The 23,540-nt window shown below is 37.1% G+C and overlaps 1 protein-coding gene across 3 annotated transcripts in view; it reads left to right on the top strand.

Annotated features, from left to right (window-relative positions):
* The window catches only part of Mapk10 (mitogen-activated protein kinase 10), a 317,866-nt gene extending 294,954 nt beyond the window's left edge, over positions 1 to 22,912 (top strand). The window contains exons 12-14 of one of the 3 annotated variants that reach the window (XM_042668407.1): positions 3,943 to 4,006; positions 5,906 to 5,983; positions 21,986 to 22,912. In XM_042668407.1, the coding sequence (XP_042524341.1) occupies positions 3,943 to 4,006; positions 5,906 to 5,983; positions 21,986 to 22,128 (285 nt within the window). In that variant the 3' untranslated portion in view covers positions 22,129 to 22,912. Of the gene's footprint in view, positions 1 to 3,942; positions 4,007 to 5,905; positions 5,984 to 21,980 lie in introns of all 3 variants that reach the window. The other 2 variants (XM_042668409.1, XM_042668408.1) reach the window with 2 other exon arrangements.
* Positions 22,913 to 23,540: the final 628 nt, after the last annotated feature.

The raw sequence follows: 23,540 nt of genomic DNA, 5'->3' as shown, positions 1-23,540 counted from the left end.
CTAGTACATAAGAAAAAAAAAATCAGTGTGTCATTCTTCTTTCATTGCATGTGTCCAGTAAAAGACCAATTTCTATCGATTTTACTTACTAAAATGTATAATTATTCTTGGCTGTATATTTTTTGTTTATCCTTACTTTCCTTACTAAGGAATAACCTCAATAGTTTTCTACATCATACACTAGTTCCTCAGCTCACCTTTGTGCTAATCTTTCTTCAATTCAATTGTAGATTGGACCATCCTGTTTTCCCATTGTCTTCCATTTATCAGCACTATCATCTACATTTCCAAAGTCTTTTTTTCCATGTCAGAGTACCTAAGTCTAGCCTGACTCATTTGCTTTTCTAGACACAACTTTTGTCATTTTGGTACATGTGCAATAAATATTGTACATATATCACTGTTTTGTAACAATGTTACTTCAGAAAGTTATGAGTTCCTTGAGTTCATCAAATTAACCAATTTTGAAATATCAATTTCTCATATAGTCTGGCACATGAGGGTAGACAGACCTTTATTAAATGAATTTAATAGACAAAGAAAGGAATTTGAATATTTATTAACTTATAGTGATCAGGTGCTTATTCATACATGTATATAATTGAAACAATTTTTAACATACATATGGTGTCATTGATATAAATATACTATGTATTAGGTTATTCCATTAGGTTATTCCACTATTTATGCCATCTATATGGCTCAATTTCTTCAAAAGGTACAGCCATAGAAGTAAAATTCAAATCTCTAGAGATAAGATAATATTAATCATCAATATCTTGACAAATCTGAAGAAATAAAAGTCAGAAACTCTAAGAACTCTACACATATCATCTATTTCTTTTTATCTTTGTTCTTTTTTTTTTATTTTTGTTGGTTGCGGGCCTTGAACTTGGGGCCTGGGTGCTGTCCCTGAGCTCTTTTGCACAAGGCTATCACTTTGAGCCACAGCTCCACTTCTGGTTTCTGGTGGGTAATTGGAGATAAGAATCTCACAGACTTACCTCCCTGGGCTGGCTTTGAACTGTGATCCTCAGATCTTAGCCTCTTGAGAAGCTAGGAATATAGAAGTTAGCCAATAGCACATCTCTCTCTTTCTCTCTCTTTAGGGTGGTTCCTTCACAAAATAAAGTAGCTTTCCCATTTGTCAGTAGAGGAAAGAACATTCAAACACCAACCCTTGTTTAGCAGATGGAGGCAGAAAACTTTATGGTTCATCACATATCCTAATGATAACTACCCAAGTAGCTAAAGTGTGTATGTGTTTGTGTGTGTGTGTGTGTTTGTGTGTGTGTGTGTGTGTGTGTGTGTGTGTGTGTGTGTGTGTGTGAAAATATGTGATGCCATTTATCTCATTGCATTTCTGGTCTATTACTCTTGTATATTGTCATACAGAAGATATATGTAAATGGATCCTGCCATTGTAGGTGACCTTTTATTTGCTCTTTTCAGAAAAGAAAGCAAAATCCAAACCTGAATATGTAGCTCATTGCAATGATTACTACGATCACAAGTGAGTTTAAAATGATTTGTTGGAAGGCAAACACTCGTACTCAGCACATTGCATTCCCTCTTTGTAGTATGTGGTTAGAATTTATGTGCTTTGTGCTTTATACATCAGCAACAGCTGTATGCTGAAGTTCCAAAGAAAATCTCAAAATAGCTTTGTTACGAGCTGAAAATGGCATTTATGAACTTTGGCAGAAACTTTACTCTTGAGCCATGTTTAACTTTGAAAGTTGAATGGAAAAATTCACTGTGGGAGGAAGCCAGTCTCCGAGGATCCTATTGTTAGAGAAAGAGGTGCCAACTAAACACAGAGCTCCAGGCTCTGCAAGCATGCGCACTCACACTACAGGCGTCCTGGACACAGCCACGTGGCCAGCCACCTAACCGCAGTTACTCATTGCCAGGAAGCAGCAGCAGAGCAAAATGGCACCTAGGAACTGCACACCAGAGAATGTCTTTGCATTTTCTTTCTCAGATAGCAGCCTCAGAAACTTAAAAAAAAAAAAGACTTCATTTTATTAACTCACTCATTAAATCAGTTTTCCTATCACTTGGGTAATCCTTTATGATTTCAGATAGAAGCTTCTATCCCAGTCAGGATTCATGGTCAGGGCTTGATCTCCCAGGTATCTCACCTTGGTCATTGTTTGTGTGCTCTTACTACTGTTGGGGACAATAAGGGACAGAGATCTTCTTTCGTTTCGTTGCTGACCACTGTTGCATTGAATGACATTGGAATAGCAATAGCTTTACTGGAAGCCTTTTACTCCTTTAGCCATAATAGGTGCTGAGGAAATGTTTGGCCCAGGAATAGTTCTCTGACACTAATCATGCTAATGTGTCTTACCACATCACATCTGGACAAATTCTTTTGTTTTCATTTCCAGATGCTTCTACAGGATGTGGATGTGAGCTATCCCAGCATGCTATGGGGGTGCATATGATTGTCTGTTACATGCAGGCTACTTGAGATTTTGAATCTTAAGAAAGGGCCTCTGTGGCTGAGTGTGAGCCAAAGAACCTCTCAGAGACAACACAAGGGGTGTGTGTGTGTGTGTGTGTGTGTGTGTGTGTGTGTGTGTGTGTGTGTGTGTCCCAAGCCTGTCTTACAAAGAGCCTTTTTTGTGTAGGCCAGTCCTGGGGCTTGAACTCACAGCCCATGCACTGTGTTTGAGCATTTGTGCTCAAAACTAGTGCTCTACCACTTGATCCATAGCTGACTTCCAGCTATTTTTGGTGCTTAATTGGAGGTAAGAGTTTCACAGACTTTCCTACCCAGGCTGGCTTTGAAGGGCATTCCTCAGATATCAGCCTCCTGAGGAGCTAGGATTATAGGCATAATCCTTTGGTTACTGGACAAAGAGCTGTTTTTGAAGGAACCACATCTTAATATGTCTGACTCACTCTTGTGGATGAATTTTTTTCATTTGTCCCTTGCTGGTGGAGTGCTAGACAAGGATGAAGTCTAGGCTCCCCTGTGCTGTGTCCCTAGACATTTTGTAGCTCCTCTATGCACTTGGTCCAGTAACAGTAGGTGTAGCTCCTTTGTCTTATCTTTCCATGGTAATATGGCTTATTAATTTTTCTATGTCACTTGGCTTATATTAAGTGACATATATCCCACCTATGATAGATATTCTGAGTCAAAATACAAGGAGCAAGAGGCTAGGGAGTTAATTGGAGAACTTCTTTCCTGGAAGGCAAGTAGATGCATGAAAAAAAAATCTGAGCTTCTTGAAAGAAGAGCAATGCTGTCTGCCTGAGTACAACTGAGGACTCTGCCACATCATTTCCCCGGCAAGGACGATCCCAGGGACCCCTCAGAGTACAAGATAGCCCTGCTCCATTGTCAACTAATAGCTTCTTTTGCCTGGACTACTGGGAGGGATATTCAAATCACTTAAATATAGAACACAGAGCTACACATATGCATTTTATGATGCGTCAAGAAGAAAGACTAATCTAGATATTTCTTTATCTTGGGGATTAGCACTATGGTCTATGAAGAAACATAGTAGACTTTTTTTTTCTGAAAAGATTTAAAAATGGGACATGATCTTGCCCGCCTAGGAAGGTTTTAATGTTGCTCTCTTTGCTGGCCAGTGAACAGCAGGAATGGAAACTCTAGGCCCTTGCTAACAAGTAGTGAGCCAGCCACCGTGGATTCTAAAGCAGAAGGTTCTGGAAAGCAAGCTTTTGGAATTTGGGTTCTGCTGTCTTACATGGTCAGTGAAAAGCATTGCAATATAAGTAGATCTCCCACAAGTCTGTGAGGGAACTTTAACTCATGAACTCTTTGTACTTACCCCATAATTTACATATTGTTGTGATTATACCTCAAGTCACTAACTAGAAATGTATTCATGTGCTTTGTGAAAGTTTCATTACGTTTTGGTTATAATTCAAAATGTATTATTTGTTCTTCTTCCGCAGCCTCCACCTCAGATATATGACAAACAGCTGGATGAAAGAGAACATACCATTGATGAGTGGAAAGGTGACTTTACTATTTTAAAACATCTACTTTTTGCTGTACTGAAATTCAGAATGCAAAGTTATCCAATCCTCTCTACATCCTATACTTAGGATGTGGAAAGCATCCCCATGACTTTGTTCTGTAAAATAATTTACTAAAAGATGTTTTTAAATTTCTTGTGCTGGAGCTATACCTCAGTGCAGTTTAGCGAGTATAACGCCACAAGGGCAAGATTTGAAAAGATTGTTTCAAAGCTTGTAAAACTTCAAATAAGATATATTAATAGAATAGTACATTGTACAACAATGAATAGGAATTAATGATTGATATTTTGAATGCAGTACTAAGTCAGGTGGCAATGTCTTATATGCTAAAATCTGAGGATTGTGGCTCAAAGCTAGTCTGGGCAGAAAGGTCTGTGAAACCCTTATTTCCAACTAACCAGCAAAAAGCTGGAAGTGGAGATGTGGTTCAAGTGGTAGAGTGACAGCTCTGAGCAAGAACATGAGGCCCTGAATTCAAGCCCCAGTAGCGACACACACATATACACCTCAAACTAATACTGTTTGTCAAAATGTTTCCATGGTGAAAGGCTGACTTCATTGAAAATATAAACATTAAACAATGTGTTTGAACATAAAATTATCATGTGAAATGTAAAATAACATTTGTGCTAACTTTATAAGCTAAATAAGTTACTACATGAATTACTTCACTAGGTTTATATGATTTGGAGGTTTTAATAAAACATATGTGTAACTATCAGGCTTTACATTAAAAACTTATCAATAAATATATTTATCTGTTTTTTTCAGAACTTCTCCAGCCTTATACTCCATCTTCAAAATTACACTTAGGTTGAAACAAAGCAGAAAAACAGGTTGAACTTGTAAAAAGTTGTTAAGCTACTCTTAAGTAACTACAGAGAAGAGTAAATGTAAGAAAATCAAATGCAGGTGTTGTCAGTTGATCAGAAGAAAATAGGGAGGAATATGAAGAAATGATCTGAAGAAAGGAAGCTTTGACCTACCTTAAAAATTAGTGAATACATGGTGGGGGAAAAATCACAAATATGTAAGGATATATAAATGATAAATGTAAAGCCAGCGGTAGGAGTCAGCAAAATGGTTATAAAGGGAGTAAAGAGATTCCACTGTCTAAAGGTACATGTTGGTGAATCTTGTGCATGAATGAGCATATGCAAAAGAAGGTGAAGAAATAGCTAGATGTCAAGATAGTAGATGGAAAAGACTTGGTTTGGTTTAAGTGAGAGCAGGAAAGTATTCGTAGGGATGAGGTATGTGGTAGGATATGGACATCACTGGAGGAGAACATAGAGTAAATTGGAGAATAAAATACCTTTATATTATATATTATTACAAAACAAGTATGAGTAGTGCCAAATAATTTTCGGTTAAAGAAGGAAAAAATAAATAGAACAGAAGACTTTCAAGTTTCACTCTAATAATGAGAAAGCCACAGATGGTTAAGAGTTTGAGAATGAACAAAATGTATTTTAAAATGTATTTAGATTTACAAATCCAAGATATAATCTGAACGAAAAATGAAGGATGCAAGTTGTAGAATAGGTAATAATTTAAAATTATGAGGATAGGTACCTCTTAAACTGTGATTACGAAATAACGGTTGGTCTCCAAACTAGAAACAATGAAGTCTTTAACTGATAACACTATAACACTTCAGGAATTGCCACCACAAAATATTCGTAAAATAGTAAAATGTTTATTTGAGTATATATGCATGCATATATATGTACATAGATGTGTGTATTTATATATGCATGCATTCATATATATATATATATATTTATCAACCCCATTAAAATGTTGTCATTAACAAATTTTAATCTTTATGGATTAAGGATAAAATTTTAATATCATGGATAACTATTTCTTACAGAACTTATCTACAAGGAAGTCATGAATTCAGAAGAAAAGACTAAAAATGGCGTAGTAAAAGGACAACCTTCTCCTTCAGGTACTCACTCTCAGTGAATAACCAGTAAACACTTGTGTATTTTACAGGCCTTTTATCAGGGGTTGCAAAGAATAACATAGCATTTGGAAAAAAAATTTTTTTTTGGTCGGTCGTGGGGCTTGACCTCTGGGCTTGAGCGCTATCCCTGTGCTCTTCAGCTCAAGACGAGTGCTGTACCGCTTGAGCCACAGTGCCACTTCCGGTTTTCTAATGGTTAATTGGAGATAAGAGTCTCAAGGACTCTTCTGCCCCGGTTGGCTTTGAACTGTGATCCTTAGATCTCAGCCTCTTGAGTAGCTAGGATTACAGGCGTGAGCCACTGGTGCCTGGCCATTTGGACAAATTTCATATGACTATTTTCCTAAGATTTCAATTTTGTTTTGATCTTTATTGAGGCATTCATTCAGATTATTGTGACTGATGACCTAACAAAATAATTCTTCCTCTTTTTTCTTTCTCTCTTTTCCTTTCCTTTTTCTTTCTTTTCTTTCTCTCCCTTTTTCTCTTTTCTCTTTCCTTTCTCTTTCTCTTTTTTACTTACTTTAAGAAAGCAGTAAGTCCTGAAGATCTTGAACTAGCTTTAAAGTAACTACTTCTCATTGAAACTGCCATAATGCCTCTTGGGTTATGAGGTCTTTCATTTAGTCAAGTGAAATACATTCATCGAGCCTCAACTTTCTCCTTCATTCTCAACGTTAAAGAAACAATAGTTGAGGCATTTACTAAATTAGGCTCTACTTAAAATCAGCTTGGATAACCTTTAATCCAACACAGGTTTGTTCTTATAAATTTCTATCATTTATTTATACATTTCTATAGGTAGGAATGTTTCATAAGATCAAAAGAATCCTCTTACGCTTACTAGTGCTTTGAGTTTTAGAAAATGTGGTTGTTTATTTTTAGCTTTGAACTACATGCAGCCTCATGCTGTATGGAATAACATCTGCAAATCACTGGAGTAGAAGAAAACTGATTTGGATGACCTACTTTCAGTCTATAATATAGACATATGTTTTCGGAGAAAAGGGTGTAGACTGAGAGAATTACTCCTACTGATCTTCTTCTTGAATACCTGATTTGCATTCATAGCTACTGTCACACCCAAATGGACAGTTCAGTTATTGCATGCTTTTCTCACTATTGCACTTGAGGCTCTGTCCAGTTTATCCTAAGTCTCCTCAGGGAGGGTAAAGGCAATCGGATTTCCCTCCACCTGTCTCCACTACTCATTCATTCTAGCATCTAGATTGATAAAATCTGTAGAAGCTGTTTCTAACTTATCTGTGTGCTCTACCCACTGCAGCTATATGAGCTCATAGACAGAATCCAACCATCTTAAGATGTCACTAGTCATGGCAGTATGACTAATTCTGAAAAATTTATCCCTGGACCAGATCATATTTTATCCAGTCATTAAGAAGCTAAGATGTCAGTTTCCACCCAAAAAGATATTCCAGTATCTCAGACCAGGGCTGAATGAACTGCATGAGAATCTATGCTATTCACTTACATTTCAAGTTACCATTATTGTTTTCCATTCCACCTTGTTGCAAAAGACTTTTCCTATCTTCTCAAAGAATAGGGTCTTTCCTTGTGTTTTAAATATTGAAGCTCATGCCTTATTACCTATTGGTTATACATTTGTTGAGAACAAAGGATGCAATCATCTTGATGTACCATTCAATGTCTTAGTAGTCTCTCTCAATAATAGTAGCTCAATAAATACATGTCACTTTGTAAATCACCACTCATTTCCTTTCTCAGCATGTTTCTAGGTGTTATTCCAAAGAAAGAATTTAATAGGATCATAGCTTTATTGCAACGTGAAAATTAGTATGTTTCATATTATGAATATACACATTTAATCACTCTGTTAATCTCTATTAAGATAAGTGTGTCAAGCAGCAAGTGTATGTTGCTGACATTTGTTCATCAAATGTTTGCTGCTTTCAAGTGGAAATTTGATTCTTCTTTTTGTGGTTATTTTTAACATTTTTATTAGCATTAGTTAATTTTTCAAGATTTATTTTGACATGTTCTTGTGCATACAACATACCTTGATTAGAATTCCCCTCTTCATCTCTCTCCCTCATTCCTCTTCCCCTTTTCAAACCAGTCTCAGCAAGCTTGATTGTCCCATTTTCACACATGTCCAATAAGTATTTTTACTATATTCATCCTACTTCACCCTCCTCCCTTGCACCAGCATGAAATTTTTTTGGAGGCCTGTGTAGTTGAATGATTAATGGCTAATTCTAAAATAAGTCACTCACCTTGTTCCTCCTAATTGTGAAAACTAAGCAACATATTCCAACTACCTTTAATAAATAAGAAACCACTAGGTACTTAAACACATGCCTAAATTTCACCAATATAGTTAAAATGACTGTCCATGGAACAATCATTGTAACTGTTTTTAGGCCTTGGGCCTGAACTCCAGAAGTCCCATATGTCAGTCCTGGCCACTCACTTCTATATGCCAACTGGAGAGACATTGTGAAGGACAGGGGAAAAAAGATTCCTTACATGGAAGCCAATCAGAGGACAGCATTTCAGTACATCTTTCAAGCATTTTCAGGAATATTGACATTTGCCTTAGTTTTAAGTAGACAGGGACCTGGGGTAAGAGTAAGAAGGTTATGTAGATCATCTCAAATCACAAGTGGGTTCCTTGTAATTGGTGACAGAGAGATGGTCCTACAGTTTAGTTTCTCAGTGTTGGTCAGACAGAGTCCTGTGGGAATCATTGAAACCTGGCCTTCGTGGCCTTCAAGATGGCTGTTTGCTTCCTTTGGAGTAGTTTGAACTCTTGTCACAAAATAATAAGAAGGCGTTATTTATCTTAGGGCCAGTTTGCCTTTTGTCACAGATGCTTTCCAGTGGTTAATCCTGACCTTCCAGGAAGCGATTGCAAAGTGTCTGAAGGACAGGATGGCTCAGATCAAAGGGCACAGGTACAGTCTAGGGATCTGGGTGTCCAGCTTTTATCCTGCTTTTTTTTTTTTTTTTAATTAATTCACGGACCCAGCAAGAACATCTTTTAAGCCCTCTGCCACAGACATTCAATCTTTCACTAGATGTTTTTGAAGGGAAAATATTTGACTTAATTTTGTTAAATGATGTGTGCACCATTTTCCTATGACATATTTATCTGTGGTGCATTTGTTTGTGGCATGGAGGGATTATAGGATAACCCTGTGTTCCAGCCAACCCTTCTAGTCCATAAGAACAACTGGACATGTCTTCCCCCAAGGGAATTTATTGATGTCATTCGTGTGGGGAGCTGAAACCAGGCAGGGAAGATTTACAACATCCAAGTGGACAGAGGTTATTTTTTATTATTTTTATTATTTTGACCTCTGGTGAGTTTATTGGTATATCACTCTCTGATTGTGCAGGGGTGTATATGCAGTAAACGGCTGTAAAGAAAAAAAAAACTCATTCCTTAAAAACAAAACTTTTAAAAAGATACCTTTTTTACATTTTATTTGCCCCTTTTCCATGAATATTTTCATGGAATATTTTATTTTTTACATGACTCAGATAAAGCAGTTTTACAGTATAGATTCTCTTAATACTCATGTAAAGAAACAGAATCCAATAGCTGGAGAATAAGTGAATGAAATTCCCTGGGACAGAATGCTTCCAATAGCCAAACCTATGCTTTAGTGATGCTTTAAAGATGTCAATGGAAAGCCAAACACAATTTGCTGGGTAAATTATAGGTCTGAAATTTATTGATGGAATTGTTGCCTATCAATAGGAACCACATCTGGACTTTAGGTGCATTCCTAAATAAATGTGCTCTCTTCTGCGATCTGACTTCCCTTGCCCAGTGATTTATTTTTCAGAATAGCACAGCTAGTTGCTTCCTGAATTGATTTGTAAAGATTGCTGGGGGAACAGCAGCCCATGAATAGAAATTAATTTTCCTCTAAAAGCACTTGATACGAAAGGTTAGGTTAGAATAAACAGGAGCTCATAGCATCTAGCAGCTCTCTATTCCCACCTCTCTTCTCCCTGAGAAATGAAGCACCCATAAGACCCATTTAGAGAGTTTTCAGTCTCTACATCAAACAAAGGGCTCCCTATGTATTTTTATGTACAACCCTTTTTCTTCAGCAGAGAATTTCCTTCCATTGGAGTGTGCCCCTCCATGCTACAGTCATGGTATAGTCAAATAAGCGTCTTCATTTATATTTGAAATACGTCAGACTCAAACAAGTTAAGGTTCAAGACCATGAAGACAGAGAAAGAAGTATAACTCAGACATTTTTTTTCCCTTCTAGTTTTTCTTCTCATTCATTGTATCTGCCCTTTTGTTTCTTCTTTGGAAGAGTGTGGACAGGAAAATAATTTCCTCTGAAAAAGCAGATCACACTTCTTCCCCAAAACAATGACTATTTTTTGTTTATATAACTTCTAGCTGAGAAATCCCCATAAGCATAAATTACTTAATTCCATAAAAGCTAATTTTAAAAGTAAAATGTAAGTAAAGTAATATTCCTCATTAATATGCTGTTAGTATTTTCAATTCCTTTTAATGCTGTTTTCATTCATAATTTAGGATGCTTCCTTGATGGTCAATGAACTGTTTTGTTTTGTTTTGTGCCAGTACTGAGGCTTGAACTCAGGGCCTCAAGCTCTTGGCTTTTTCATTTATGGCTGGCACTCTACCATTAGCATTATTTACAATTTTATTGTAAAAGTGATGTACTGAAGGGTCATAGTCACATAGGTCAGGTAATGAGTACAGTTCCCTTTAACCATATATCACCTCCTCTCTCATTCTCTCCCAGCTGTTCCCTTCCCAACTCCGCTCTTCCCAAGTTGTATCGTTCATTTCCAGCATAGTGTCTACTGAGTATCAGTGCTGAATTGGTTCACCCTTTGTCTCACCGTTTCCGTGCTTCCCCTCTCCCTCCCCAAATCAGATAAACTTAGATACAAGACAAAGTGTACAGAAGTCAAAAAGCGACAAAAGGGAATAAAACCAAAGAAAAAGGAAATCTTTTTTTTTTTTTTTAAAAAAAAGAAACACTAACAGGACAACAGAACTTCTTGTTTCCATTTCTTGGAGTTTGCTATGCGCACATGATTATATAAAATGATGCTTATCGAAATGAACACAATTCCAGCATCTTAATGGTTAATTAGAGATGGAGGATAGAGTTTTTTAGATTTTTCTGCTCGGGCTGATTTTGAGCCACAATCCTACAGGTCTCAGCCTCCTGAGAAGCTAGCATTACAGGCATGAGCCATAAAGTGTCTGTCTGGCAAATGATTTTTTTTTGGGGGGGGGGGGTTGTGGGGCTTGAACTCTGGGCCTGGGTGCTGTTCCTCAGCTCTTCAGCTCAAGGCTAGCGTTCTACCACTTGAGCCACAGCGCAACTTCCGGCTTTCTGAGTGGTTTATTGGAGATAAGAGTCTCACAGAGTTTCCTTCCCTAGCTGGCTTTGAACTGTGATCCTCAGATCTCAGCCTCCTTAGTAGCTAGGGTTACAGGCGTGAGCCACCAGCACCTGGCTGGCAAACGATTTTTTTACATGTATCTCTAACTGGTTTCAGCTGAATATTACAAAAATAAGGGAAATTTATCACTGCTGGAATGTCCTGGCCAAGTGGACATTATAAAATGATTCGGTTCAGTTCAATTCTGTTTTAAGAGGTTCTCACAAGTACTTAGCAGTAAATTAACTTGAAGCCAAGGTTCATGTCTTGTCTCTTCTATTTGTGTTTGGTTTTATGGTTTATAAAACTCAGTTCTTATCTATATAAAAATAGATTTGATAGGGTCAGCTTCAAGCCAGCAGTTGTTGCCATCCGGAGATATTTATTGTAGTTAAGTAGAGGAGGTCCAGCCAAGGCAAAGGACTCCTCTAACATGGGTGGGTTCATTCATAATTAACAATCACAGCTAATTTTTGTGGCATAAATATTCTCAAAGTAACAAATTTCAAGAAAACCAATATAACACCAGGTGCTGGTAGCTCATGCCTGTAATCCTAGCTACTCAGGGGGCTGAGATATGAGGATCATAGTTCAAAGCCAGCCCGTGCAGGATAGTCCATGAAACTCTTATCTCCAATAAACCACTCAGAAAACCAGAAGTGGCCCTGTGGCTCAAATGGTAGAGCACTTGCCTTGAGCTGAAGAACTGAGGGACAGAGCCCAGGCCCAGAGTTCAAGCCCAACAACCAACAAAAAAAAAAAAAAAAAGAAAGAAAGAAAAAGAAAAAGAAAACCAATACAATATCAATATAATATCAATTAGAGTGTTAAATAGGAAGCATTGGAAAGGAAAGCCTTTTAATGAATTTATTCTGTAAGAAATCAAGTATATTAGGTAGGCAATGGAACCCTAGAAGTATAATTGGTAAAGACTTTGGTAGATTCTGAAATGTTGAGTAGTTAAATACTAATGGTAATTTATACTCAGTATTGACAGTATAAAGGGTAGGGCCGTTAGAAAGATGACTAATGCAAGATGGTTCTCCTTGGCCCAATAGTCTTAATAGTTTCACCAGTTTCAGAGCATTGAGAAATTTAGTTTTCTTCACTGAACCTAGCCATACTAGTACATAGACAACCTTGACTCTTATTTTATTAAACTGAGTAGTTACTCTGTGCTCAGCAATACACTGTGAAAAACAAGAGAACTACAAGATAATGAGAGTAAAAAAGAAGCAAGAGAAACACAAACATGCCTAATAATAGATGAAAAGCTATAATAATCTTACCATACGTAGTGGCTCCTTAGGGTTACTCTACAACCCCATCGGACTGACTTGTATGTGCAACATTTAGACAATTCTACTGTGTGTTAAAAAGATGCTGCCTATTAAAATAAGTGCATCATCACCTTGACAATAAAAAATAACAAAAGTAAGTACAATAACAGTGCTGTGTCTTATAAGCACTACCCTAAAAAATAAAGATTCCTTACTTATGGAGAGTTTATTGCTAGGGAGGGCACTGGAAATATAACATACATGATGTAAATATAACCACTTGTTCTGTTTAGATTTCAATCCATTGCCACCAAAACTTCTTATGTAAACAAATATGCTGCTGTATATTAGCAATGAACAGAAAACAATTCTGTTTAAAATGCCATCAAAAAAGGAAAAAAAATATTAGGAATAGTAACAAACTTTGTGTTCTGAAAATGACAATAGTGTTTAAAAAAAAAAAACAACTAAAGATGACTAAAAGAAATGGACAGCCATTGTGGTGGTCCTGGGTGGTTAGGTGACATTACTCCCCAAATTGGTTTTTACAGATTAACCACAATGCAAAAATCAGAATTGTCACTTATGGCAGAAATCTGGAGTTTAAAGAACACAGAGAAGCCAAAGCAATACTGAAAGAAGATAACTGGAGGATTCACATTTACTGATTTCAAATCTTGCAACACAGCAAAAATATTAACGATTGTGCTACTTTACTAGAGCCTGTGGCCCATAAGGTCTGATTCTGGTATGGAACATAGTCACATCAAGTGAAGATGACTGGCTCTGGTATTCAATACAACCACACAAAGAAAATGAGATATATATAGAAATATAATTTGCTTTATATATAAACTTTACATATTTTATATAACTAATTATATAACTATGAATGGCATATTATATGATTTATTTGTATATTACAAATAATTGCATAAGTATATATAATAATTTTTATATAAGTAAAGTTATTTAAAATTTTCATCAAAACAGGAGAGGCAAAAATTCTCAACCTGTCTTACTTTTTACATAACAGTGTTACAACTGAAAAAAAAATTTAGCTGCGGGCCCTTTCCTGGAACTGGAATATAAGTTCCTCCTAGTACCAGGAACCAAGGCTTTGAGTAAGTCATTCATCTCCCAGCATGATATTTTCTATAGGGAGCTGGAGATGAAAAATAATTTTTGAGACAGCATCCTAATTCTTCAGAGCCTTATTATTATTATTATTATTGTGAAAATACCGTAGAGAGGGGTTACAATTACATGGGCAAGGTAATGAGTACATTTCCTATTAAGCATTGTTGCCTCCTCCTTTGTTTCCCTTTCCCATCCCTTCCCATCCCTCCGCCCCCTATTCTCCCGAGCCAAAGTTGTAAAGTTCATTTTTCGACATAACGACTTGTACATCTCATTGTTGCAATGGGTCCACCTGTATCACTATTTAAACAATTTATTTTTTCCCTTCCCCTCCACAAATTATACCAACATCAAATACAGTGAAAGCAGGGGTTATTCCGTGGGGGAGGGACATACAAAGCAACAAAGAAATAATCTTATAAATATGTTAGAAACAATCACATGAAAGAAAAAAAAAACATTTGAATACATATCTTAGGGTTCATTTCCCTAACATCAACTTATCTGACCTTTTCTGCTTGACTCAGACATATACTAGTTATTGCAAATAAGGGAAACCATGGGACCTATGTTTCTTTGGGCCTGGCTTACTTCACTTAATGTAATTTTATTAAGTGAGCCTTATTATTATTACATGTCTCCCTCTTTCTTGTCCATTCCTCAATCTTTGTGTGTGTGTGTGTACGCATGTGTGTGAGCACACTAGGACTTAAACTCAGGGCTTCATGCTTTTGCTTGGTTTCCTTGCTAACAGCTGGTGCTCTCTCAGGCTACCTCCAATCTGGCATTATGCTGGTTACTTAGAACCTTGGACAGTTTTTTGCCCAGTCTGGCTTCAATCCTCCAGGTCTCATTCAATCCTCCAGGTCTCAGCCTCTTGAATAGCTAGATTTCAGGAGTGACCTATCAGCACTTGGTCTTTCCTCAATCTTGAGATATTGGGATGCTGTGCTCTCTGGTTGGCTGTCTATTCCTGTATTGACACGTGGATTCCACCAAAGGCACCTGAAGGAGTAAGTTTGAAAAAATGGGCCACATACATGTGCCTGCAACACCGTGAGTAGAACATACAAACAGAACACAAACATAAAGGCCCAGTTGCGCCACCTAGTGGAAGGACAGTTAGCATGCAGAAGAACCCTCTGACCCTATGCACTTTAGTTACTGTTTTTAGGGGAGGGACATTTCTATCTTGATTTTCCTCCTATCTCTGAATGAACCTTTTTCTATCAGGGCATTACTGACCGATTATTCTGGGCTTTGGTTCCTTCAGATGTGATGGGCATATTCTGTTGTCAGTCTGATTTTTTGTAGTTGAGAAAAGCAGTATAAAGGAAAAGTCCTTCTTAGCCAATTTGTGCAATATAAGAGGTTTTGGAAGAGTGTCCCCTATGCTGAGTATTTCTGAGCTTCAATATTAAAATGAAAGCTAGCATCTTAGGTGTTCTACTCAAACAGAATTTGCCAGGCCAGGCTTACAAAGTTAAAACCAGCTTGCCCATGAAAGAGCATAATTCTGCCAGAAACCAAGAGAAATTCTCATTCAGAGAGAAAAATACATTGTTTGTCAAATAATTAAAAACAAGTAGAAAAGTAGTTTAGGATCATTGCAAAAATTGTAAGTAAATTCTCTCCTGCAATTCAGTTTCTCTGAGATTTCAATCACATGAGAATTAGGTAATTGAACTTGAAGAATTGAATGGCTCTTTAGAGTGCCATCTTTAGAATGACTTAGGCATATGTCATAAACCTGCAAAGACTTTGAATAGAGATTATAGAAATTACACTGCTTATTTACAAGGTAGGTATGGCGGCACATGTCTGTAATGCCAGCCCTCAGAAGGCAGAGGAAGAGGGAATGTGAGTTGGAGGGCACCTGGGTTATGTAGTGTGGCCTGGCCTACCATTATTTCAAGTCTAGCCTGATCTGTATAACAAGAACAATATATATATATATATATAATATATATGTATATAGTTTTTCTTAGTCAGTTAAAAACACACACATATAAACTCCCAGCTCTTCAATATACTTTGAAATATGATTTACTTTCCAGGTGTTCACAATTGAGAAAATCTCTTTAAAATACCAATCTTACTCATATCTTACATTAAAATCCTGTTTTCTTTTCCTCCTCCTCCTCCTCCTCCTCCCCTCCCCTCCCCTCCCCTCCCCTCCCCTCCCCTCCCCTCCCCCTCCCCCTCCCCCTCCCCCTCCTCCTCCTCCTTTTGCCAGTCAGGAGGCCTAAACTCTGGGCCTGGGTACTGTCCATCAGCACTTCAGCTCAAGGCTACCACTTTACTAGTTGAGCCACAGTGCCACTTATGGCTTTTTCTGCTTATCAAACCCAGGGCCTCATGCATGCAAGGCAAGCACTACCACTGAGCCACCTTCCCAGCCCCTTCTTTTCATTTTTAAATGGAGATTAATAAAGAAAGATTGGCCTCTACTGATCTATAGTCATGCCTCAGATGTTCTAAAATTAGTATAATAGAAAAGATAGAGAAGGGCTGGGAAGGTGGCTTAGTGGTAGAGCGCTTGCATGCATGAGGCCTTGGGGTCCATTCCTCAGTACCACATAAGCAAAAAGAAAAAAGCCGGAAGTGGCACTGTGGCTCAAGTGGTAGAGCACTAGCCTTGAGCTGAAGAGCTGAGGGACAGTGCCTAGGCCCAGAGTTCAAGCCCCACGACCGGTCCCCCACCCAAAAAAAGAAAAGATAGAGAAAAATTTTTTATATATAAACTTACTTTACATATTTTACATAATAAAATATAAGTTATATAACATATATGATTTATTTTTATATTGCAAATAACTATATAGTTGAAATTATATATATGTAAATTTATTTAAAGTTTTCATCAAAACATGGGAGATTAAAGTTCTCAACCTGCCTTATTTTTTATGTAACAATGTTTTGTAAAACATGACATTTAATAAAGTTAAATAAATGTTAACTGTTTAATAATAATATAATAATGCAGAAACCAAATTTTAGTTCTTTGTATAGCATGTAAAGGCACTAATCACAATAGGACTATTATATTAAGATCTTTAGGCTTTTTTTTCCTCCCAGCACTGCATTCACTGAATTCAGGGCATTGTTCTTGCTTAGGTAGGTAGTTGGTACTTTTTTTTTTTTGTCAGTCGTGGGGCTTGAACTCTGGGCTTGGGTGCTGTCCCTGCACTCTTCAGCTCAAGGCGAGTGTTCTACCACTTGAGCCACAGTGCCACTTCCAGTTTTTCTAGTGGTTTATTAGAGATAAGAGTTTCACAGACTTTCCTGCCTGGGCTGGCTTTGAACTGTGATCCTCAGATCTCATCTCCTGAGTAGCTAGGATTACCGGCGTGAGCCACTGGCACCTGGCTAGGTAGTCAATACCTTGAGCCATGTCTCCAGTCCCACCATTAGGCTTTAAATGTTTTTCTTTAGGCATTTGAAATGTTAGAAAATATAAATCAATAAAACATGTCTTTTATTATAAAACAATAGTGAATCATTTAATCAGTTACAAATCAAACTTTATTTTAAAGATGTTAAAACAAACCAATGCTTCAACTTTAGTTTCCTTAAGATATACTTTCTCTAAGCAATTAATACATAAAACAACAGAAAACAATGATCTTGATTCACAAAAAATTTTACTGTCTAAAATTAGTTCTTTTGTAAATTTCCTGAAAAGTAGATCATTTTTTTTAAAAAATGCTGTTGTTCTAGATCCCAGTTTTATAGTTACACATTAAATGTTGCTTTAGAAGACCATATAAAATAACCCTTTTTGTTGCATGCAATTTAGTTGGATATCAATCTTCTTTCCTAAGATTTATCTTTTATAAACTTCCTGTAGCTGGGTGTATAACTACTCAAGAAGCTGAGGTCTGAAGATTGCAATTTGAGCCCAACCTGGGCTACTAGAGACACTTATCACTAATTAACCACTAAAAAGCTGTGCTCCAATACTGGCATTAAAAAAATGAGCAAATAAATTAATCTCCTGTAATGGCTTAGACGTTATTAAAGGAATCCAGGACTAACCTAGCTTTTACAGCTGCAAAGATTATCTCTATTCATCTCTTTTGTCCAGGCCATTAGACCTGGCTCTGTGCTCCAATATTTACATTAAAAGAAAATACAGATATACATAGAACTTGGAAAATGAATTTATTCTTGGTCCGTTCTGTCTTTCCTATAGAACTGTTACAATTTACAGAAAAGGTTGGGGGAAAAAGCCAGGAAATAAGCATATGTAGTTTTAACTATGAGCCCTGGTGGTTACTCGCACTGGGAGACAGTCTTTTAACCTGGCAACAGAAGCCACAACTTTTGAGGATGGCCTTTATTGCCCTTAGTATAGTATTTCCTATAGGGAATTAAAGCAGAAAAACAATTTTTAAAACTACAACCTAATTACTAAGGCCCTATTAACACCACATGAAGACTTACCTTTAGATCAGTGGGATAGAACTAAGTTGTATTCCTCACATTCATGATTGATTATTGTTTGACAAGGATGTCAAAATTTTGATGGGCTAATAAATAGTATGGGAATGAATGCATGTCCAGATTCAAAGAAGTAACAATGAAGCCCTATTTCATAACATACACAAACATCAACTCAGTATGGGTTGTAGTCACAAGTATAAAAGAGCCAAAGTTATAAAATAGCTGAAGTTATAAAATTCTTAGATTAAAAATACAGGAATTAAAGTTTCCACAATATGTGTTTGGGAATGGCTACTTAGTACGGATATTGAAAACACACACGGGCACCAGCACGAAATTAAATACAGTGAATTGCATCAAAATAATAAACATTTGTGCTCAAAAGACATTTTTGAGAGAATGAAATAGAAGAAAATTATTTGCAATGTTTAACAAACTTTTATCCACACTATGTAAAGAGCTTTTATGAACCAATAAGAAGAAGACATAAGTTACAATGGGCCAAAGGATATGAGTAGACTAATCTCCAAAGAAGATATACAAATGACCAGTAAGATATTCAACACCATCAGTCATTATGCAGTTACAGTTCTCACCACAATGAGATTTCATTTCACATACAATAGGATGCTTCTATTTAAAAATGCAAATGGTAAAGAGTATTAATGAGAGTGTGAAGAAATAGTGATTCTTTAGAACTGCTGGTAGGAAAATAGTTTGACACCTGCTTCAGAAAATAGTTTGGCATGCCTTTAAATAAAACTTTATTTAAATGGTTACAAAAATGATATGTGCATACTTTGTTTTGACATGAGATAGGAATTATCTCATCAAAACTGTCTAAAGTATATTATTGTGATTGGAAAATCATCCACAATATAAAAATATATCATCCAAGTGCAAATGGACAATAAAAGAAAAACAATCTCACAATTGATTGGACATTGATTAGGGTCTTTAATTTCTACCTTGTAAAAATTATAGGAGAAAGTTGAAAGGGTTTTGAGAAGTCTATAGTGATATATTAAGTTGTGAGGGACTAGAGCTTATAAAACAACATGAAGGATGCTGGTGTAATTGAATACAGATCAGGTAGAGGGGAAACAGAGCTGTGTATTTGCACTGTTTAAGGGGATGAAGGCTTGTCTGCTAATAATCAGGAGAGAAAATAAAGTATTTTTGCACTATTCTAGGAGGGATATAATTAAGTAAAGTTGGAATACATTGAAGCCAGACAAATTTTTACCTGACACATAATTTTGATAATAAGAGTAATTACCAGAAATTGTTAACAAGATGTTAAAAAATCTCTACTGGAGACATTTTAATATTAGAGGTAATAATGTTTTTAGCTTAAAGAACATGAAAAAGGACCTAATATTTTCTGTATATGAAAATATTGTCTTCAAAGCTAGCTATAGAATGATTATTAGGGAAATTTTCCAGCAAGAAGACTAGAATGGAATTTACCAAAATTCTTTACTATTAACTTGAGGATCAGTGCTTCCTGTCATTGTTTCCCTATATTTTCTTACATTCTCATAGATTATATCAATATTTTTCTAATCAGCAAATCAAAGTTTAAAATACAAATCAGATGTATATAGTATGTCTTAGTTTAGGTGTTTGATTCTTCCCTAGATCCAGTCCCATTTTAACTGTACTTTTGGATTTACTAACTTTTACCAAATACTATATATTATTAGATAAGCTACAACTCTCGTAAGAATTCCTTGCCTTCTATTTTATTAGGTGATAACACTAGAGATATTTTAATAGAGAAATATTAAAGCATGAATTTTACTACTCATCTTGCTTAGACATAAATAATATAGAAAGAAAAAAAAAGAAATGTGCTGTCTCCAAGCCATTGTGGTTTAATTATATTTCACAATGACTTTAGCCCATTTTTCCTTTATTATCCTTAAAGCCATTGCAAGTCTGAACTAAATAAGTTTCTTCATTTTCTTTTTCTTTCTTTTTTTTTTGATCCGGTCGTGGGGCCTGAACTCTGGGCCTGGCGCTGTCCCTCAGTGATTCAGCTCAAGGCTAGTGCTCTACCACTTGAGCCACAGTGCCACTTCCAGCTTTTTTCTTTTTGCTTATGTGGTGCTGAGGAATCGAACCTAGGGCCTCATGCATGCAAGGCAAGCACTCTACCACTGAGCCACCTTCCCAGCCCTAAATAAGTTTCTTCAGGGAGTCCATATCTTTGTAGATTTTATGAAAGGCAGGAATGTTTGTTCTCAACTAGCAGATAAAATGAAAAATTTCAAATTAATCTAAGCTAATAATTCAGTTATTTGTAGATTACAAGTAAGCAAGTCTGTTAGAAAGTTAAAACAGAATAAATATATTCTTTATTTGTTTCTCAACTCACATCAAAAGCCTGGCTTGGACCACGCACCAGTGGCTCACATGTGTAGTCCAAGTCACCCCGGAGATTGAGAGCTCAGGACTGTAGTTCGAAGCCAAGCCTGGATTGGAAAGTACATGAGACTTTTATCTCCAAATAACCAGCAAGAACCTGGAAATAGAGCTGTGGCTCAGTGGAAGAGGGCTAACCTTTAGCAAAAAAGCTTAGGGCCAGTAACTAGACCCCGAGTTTAAGCTCCAGTACACATGCACGCGCGCGCACACACACACACACACACACACACACATGCGTGAATGCACACATGCACACAAATACACACATAGCCTCTAACCTGACTCCTCTGTGTGGACTTTAAGTTGGTGTCATATTAACGACTATGCCATAACATTTATTTTATATATCTACCTTTTTCTAGAAATGTGGTCTCCACATAACTCAGATTTTTACACTTTTCCTCAGTCTATATTTTTGAGACAGGACTCTTGCATGTTTGCATTTTAAAAGTTCCCTTTAGGAAGCATAGAAATGGTGGGATAAGGGGCGAACTAATTCAGCAGTGATACTCACCAGACACGTCATTGGAAATGAACTGTACAACTTGAGGGAAGAGAGGTCAGGAGGGAAAAAACTGGAAGAAAATGAGAGAGGCGTGACACTGTTCAAAAAGAAATGTACTCATGACCTGACTTATGTAACTGTAATCCCTCTGCAAATCACCTTTACAATAAATAAAATTCATAGAAAGAAAATTATATATATACATATATAAACGCTTCCTTTATTAAAAGCAGTAAGAATCAGGTTGTTACATGAAAGGATTTTGATTATTCATCTTCTTCATTAACCAGCAATTTTCAATCTTAAGCTGACCATCCAGTATCTGGGGAGCTATTTAAGAACATTAATGCATCTACCTCACCCAAGGTCCATTATATTACAATATTGGAAGGACTGAGGTTGTGAGATATATCGGGTGGCTGGAATTGTTATCTATCTATCGATCTATCTCTATATATATCAGATTTTTTTTTAAATATCACAAGTAATTTCTAGTATAAGAATGGAATCTGATAGCCACTTCACAAGCCTGGAAACCAATCACTTGTGACTGGCCAACTCTGCATTGTTGTGTTTTGCTTTTCACCATCCACTACAGACTCCTGTATCCATTCTGTAGAGGTTTGCTGAGTGAATGATGGACACTAGACATCTCTCTTGCATTTGCCCATTCGTTCCTGCATCCATAATGATATCCACCTGGGCCTGGTTCCAGATTTAGTCATGTTGGTCTTCATTTTCTTAGCACAGGTGCAGCAGTGAACAGCAGTGAGAGTCTCCCTCCATCCTCGTCCGTCAATGACATCTCCTCCATGTCCACCGACCAGACCCTGGCATCCGACACTGACAGCAGCCTGGAAGCCTCGGCGGGACCCCTGGGTTGCTGCAGGTGACTAGCCGCCTGCCTGCGAAACCCAGCATTCTTCAGGAGATGATACGATAGAACACACACACACAGACACAACACACACACACACACACATGAAAACACACATGCACACACACACACATGCAGACATGCAATGTCAAGAACATAGCAAGGGAGAGAATCCAAATCTAAATTTAAAACCAATCTTTTAGCCTGCTTCTTCCTTCTCCAAAGTTCTGTATTGCAGCAAAGCTCAAGTGTATATTTAACTTCTAGTTGCTCTTGCTTTGGTCTCCTTCCAATGATGCTTACTACAGAACAGCAAATTGAACACGATTAGAGAAGCCTTTCCCGTAAAGTGTCATTTAAATGGCTGCAAAACCAGCAACCTGTAACTGCCCTTTCAAATGGCATGACAAGGTGTGCAGTGGTCCCATCCAGCATGTGTGTCTCTATCTCGCATCTACCTGCTCCTTTTGGCCTAGTCAGATGGATGTAGATACAGATCCGCATGTGTCTGTATTCATACAGCACTACTTAGAGATGCTACTGCCAGTGTCCTCAGGGCTCTTCCAAGATACCATGCACTGGGGTACCCATGGTCCATTTCGTGTGATCTATTACTCTGACATAAACCCATCTGTACTATATTGCCAATATATACACTGTTTAGTTTGCTAATTGATTAAGCTGTATGTCTTATAAGAAAACATGTAAAGGGGGAGGGGGGAAATGGAGGGAGTGAGCACTTGGAACATTGAAGATGTAGCTTCTAAATTTGAATCGATTAAATGGCACCTGTATACCAATTTGTAGAAAAACATATGTGATGCTTATGTACAGGGTGTTGGTGGGGTGGGGGAGGGAGCTAAGTCACAGTTTCCAGGTTCTAACTGTTCTGGCCTTTAGAAAGGATGTATAGATAAAAACTGAAGGTTGTTGTGTATTTTTTTCTCTGACAGTGGAAAGGTAGCAGGGAATAGAAAATAGTGTTGTAGTGTGGACTAATATGGAAAGAAAAGAAATACCCTCATACTAGGAGACACTGACATCCATATTTTCAAGATTAGAGCCCATTTGTCATTTCAGAAGCACAAATCACAAAAGGAGGCTCCTGGAGACAAGGGTGTGTGGTGAGAGAGGATCACTGTGTACACATTGGATGATAGGAATCTTCTCCTGCATACAGAAGAATTTCTTCCCTATGACTGATTTCTTCAACAGTAACCAGCCTCGTCCAGGATGTACACACTATGGGCTGTGCTTGGCATACTCAGGCTGCTTCTTAGCATTACATCCTGCCAAGGTTTTGGTTTAAGAAGAAACCTTTCGTTTTTCTCTTCTGGACTAAAATAATATAAATTTACTAAAATAGAATCCCCAAAGTACAGATGATCCCCAGGTTAGCATTTGAAAACATCTCTACAGGTATTATTG

This window comes from Dipodomys spectabilis, unplaced genomic scaffold, assembly GCF_019054845.1.
Source record: "Dipodomys spectabilis isolate Male_0828 unplaced genomic scaffold, ASM1905484v1 ptg000436l, whole genome shotgun sequence".
NCBI lineage: Eukaryota > Metazoa > Chordata > Mammalia > Rodentia > Heteromyidae > Dipodomys > Dipodomys spectabilis.
The sequence above is the reverse complement of the archived record's forward strand: the minus strand, read 5'-3'. Positions and strand labels throughout refer to the sequence as shown.